Source organism: Monopterus albus, unplaced genomic scaffold (genome assembly GCF_001952655.1).
Source record: "Monopterus albus unplaced genomic scaffold, M_albus_1.0 scaffold19.1, whole genome shotgun sequence".
Taxonomy (NCBI): Eukaryota; Metazoa; Chordata; class Actinopteri; order Synbranchiformes; family Synbranchidae; genus Monopterus; species Monopterus albus.
Window position 1 is genome coordinate 3,413,953 of NW_018127899.1, and position 2,812 is coordinate 3,416,764.

At 46.0% G+C, this 2,812-nt stretch overlaps 1 protein-coding gene across 1 annotated transcript in view; it reads right to left on the reverse strand.

Annotated features, from left to right (window-relative positions):
* The window catches only part of LOC109956362 (Golgi apparatus protein 1-like), a 14,479-nt gene extending 12,020 nt beyond the window's left edge, over nucleotides 1-2,459 (reverse strand). Inside the window, exons 1-4 of the mRNA XM_020593383.1 lie at nucleotides 2,443-2,459; nucleotides 2,048-2,315; nucleotides 1,415-1,536; nucleotides 710-820 (exon numbers count right to left, since the gene is read on the reverse strand). Of these exons, the coding sequence (XP_020449039.1) occupies nucleotides 710-820; nucleotides 1,415-1,536; nucleotides 2,048-2,315; nucleotides 2,443-2,459 (518 nt within the window). The remainder of the gene's footprint in view (nucleotides 1-709; nucleotides 821-1,414; nucleotides 1,537-2,047; nucleotides 2,316-2,442) is intronic.
* Nucleotides 2,460-2,812: the final 353 nt, after the last annotated feature.

Sequence of the window (2,812 nt, forward strand, 5' to 3'; positions counted from 1 at the left end):
CGGGCATGTCCCACCGGGAGGAGGCCCCGGGGAAGACCCAGGACACGCTGGAGGGACTATGTCTCTCGGCTGGCCTGGGAACGCCTCGGTATTCCCCCGGAGGAGCTGGAGGAAGTGTCTGGAGAGAGGGAAGTCTGGGCATCTTTGCTTAGACTGCTGCCCCTGCGACCTGGTTCCGGATAAGCGGAGGAAAATGGATGGATGGATGGAGCTCCACCGTGCGGAAGAGATTTAAAATTGAAAATGTCCATGTAAGAGTCCTTTACCTTTCTCCATTTTTCTGTCCCCACCAGTTCTATTCAGTTCAAGGTCACATGAGTGCTGCAGCGGTCTTACACCCACCCCAAATGCTCTTATTGGTTGAGACGCGTGATGACGCCCATCTCAAGCCAGTACCGATCAACATCCCGCCCCTCCTGTGACCCATGGTTTGTATGTGTATTCAGAGCTAGTAAGCAACGGACTTTCAAAACAATAATAAAAATAAACTGCGTTAATGCGCGATAAAATAATTGTCGGCGTTAATGAAGTATTACATTAACGTGAAAATAACACGTTAACTTGCCCAGCCCTAATTCAAATGCAATACAACAAGTAAAAGACCAAATGCAATAAAACAAGTAAAAGACACCAACAGGTTAAAATGATGAGTTTCTGAATAACCGTGGCCTTCAATCCAAACCGTGTTAGTCAGTGAATAAATTTCAGCAGGCCTAACTTCCAGTCTCGAGCGATGAAGTACTGCAGCTCCAGCAGCCTGTGCTCACAGTCCTCCACCATCTTCTCAGTGTACAGATGCTCCATCAGACACGACAGGATCCTGAAGAACAGAACACAAATGCAGGCTGGATAGAAAACATTCCAAGTTCAAGCTTTTCTTTGAAATTTACTGATGTGCAAATGCCACGTAGATGAACTGTGTGATGTGTCGTGGCCACACAGACACTGTGCAAAAATGCACCGAGGAGACGTTACCATTTGGTAAGACAACAACTGAGGATTCTTACCAGGGACTGCACAGAGTATATAACATAAAAACAATGCAGAATTACAAGAAACAAAAACCTAAGAGGTGGGTCGGTCTGGGTTGGACGCCAGTAAGCAGTGTTCAACTAAACGTAGAAGTTTTTATAATTTCAATTAAGTTGCATCCTAGTGAACATTCATGATTTTAAATTGTGTAAGGCACTGCATTTTGCTTTAATCAAAACACCAAGTTTTCCACCTGGGCCAGGAGTAAAAACTGAAAGCAAAGCTACACTGCAGCAGAAACATGAAATGAACTGCATTAAAGTGACTATACAAAGCTACACTGCAGCAGAAACGTGAAATGAACTGCATTAAAGTGACTATATCAACAGTGATTGCAATACAATGTCAGCGAGGAGCACAGGGGGGTGTGGGGAGGACTCACATGGGGTCTCCGTTGCGGATGTGTTTGCAGGCGGTCTGGATGACGGACTCACAGGCTTCATTAAGCGCTCGGTCGATGCGGTAGTCAGCTCCAGGGTCGACTTCCTGGATCAGAGTCTGGAGCTGAGGAGGGGAAAAACATAAATCAAAATGGGACTCCAGAAGACGCCAGCTGGAAGAAAGGCATTCTGGGAGTTGTAGGAAAGCATTTGATGAGGCAGGTTGAGGGTGGGTCTGGGCACTGGTTCTAGGAATTTGCCTGACGTGGTCTTACTCAGCATGTAGAGGCTCAGCCTTTCAGCGAGCACCCAGAGGTGTCTCTGCAAAAGCAGAAGTCATGCAGCAAAATGACTTTGTGCCGTGCAACATGACCAAGCATTTCCTGTCTCCATCAGTCTTAGTGAGTAAAAGACAGCAAATAATAATCAGGCAGGAAACATTCAGCGTTTGCCACAAAGAATCGTTTTCATTTAAATAAAAGTTTTTAAAAAATTAAATAAAAACCAGTATTTATAAGAAATGAACATCTTTGGCTGCTGAGCCCCCCCATTTCAATACATTGTAGTTTTTTTCCTATAACATGAAACAAATCAGATTCAGGATTCCACAGACAGAATCTGAAACATTCATTTACCGCCTTCTGACATTTGGGGTCGATTGCTCCCATGTCCCCCCTGGCCACCCTCATCAGGCAGTGCAGCGTTCGCCCTTTGCGGTGCAGACCAGAGCAATGACCCTCGATCTCACTGCGACACTGCAGCACAATCTCAGGGCTCAGAGAGAAATCCTCCATCAGCATCCGCCTGTAGTCCATCATCTCACCCTGACACTCGCCGCTGACCACACGGCCTGAAACACACACACACACACACACAAAGCTGTGTGAAGCACAACACACAATACTTTATCCGAATTTAATATGAAGTTAAATCATTTCAAATTTCTCTAATAAATCGATTGAAGGATTTTATTGTCAATTCACCATATGTGCAGGACACACAGGAAATCGAAATACCGTTTCTCTCTCACCTAGAATTGGGTGCCATAACATCTAGGAACTACAATTCAGAATTACTTCTAAGATTTTTATGAGGCGCTTAGGAGACCGCTGCAGTTAAGCTAATACAAGCAGCAGTAAGACAGCCTCATTTCTTCTGTACCATTCGTTTCTGTTCCACTGGTGCCGACAACCTGAGCGGTTCTTCTGTTCCCAGTGGAGGCTACATTTGTCCCAGGCTGACAGACAGGAGGTTCACTGTGAACACGTCGATAAACCCCTAGTGAACACTGCCCAGCGACTGACAGCCAATAAAGGCCCTGACTGTCAGACTGTCGAGGACATGGATCAGTGGCTGGGGCCCAGACTGACTGACAGGCAGGAGCTGTTTACCTCTGTGCA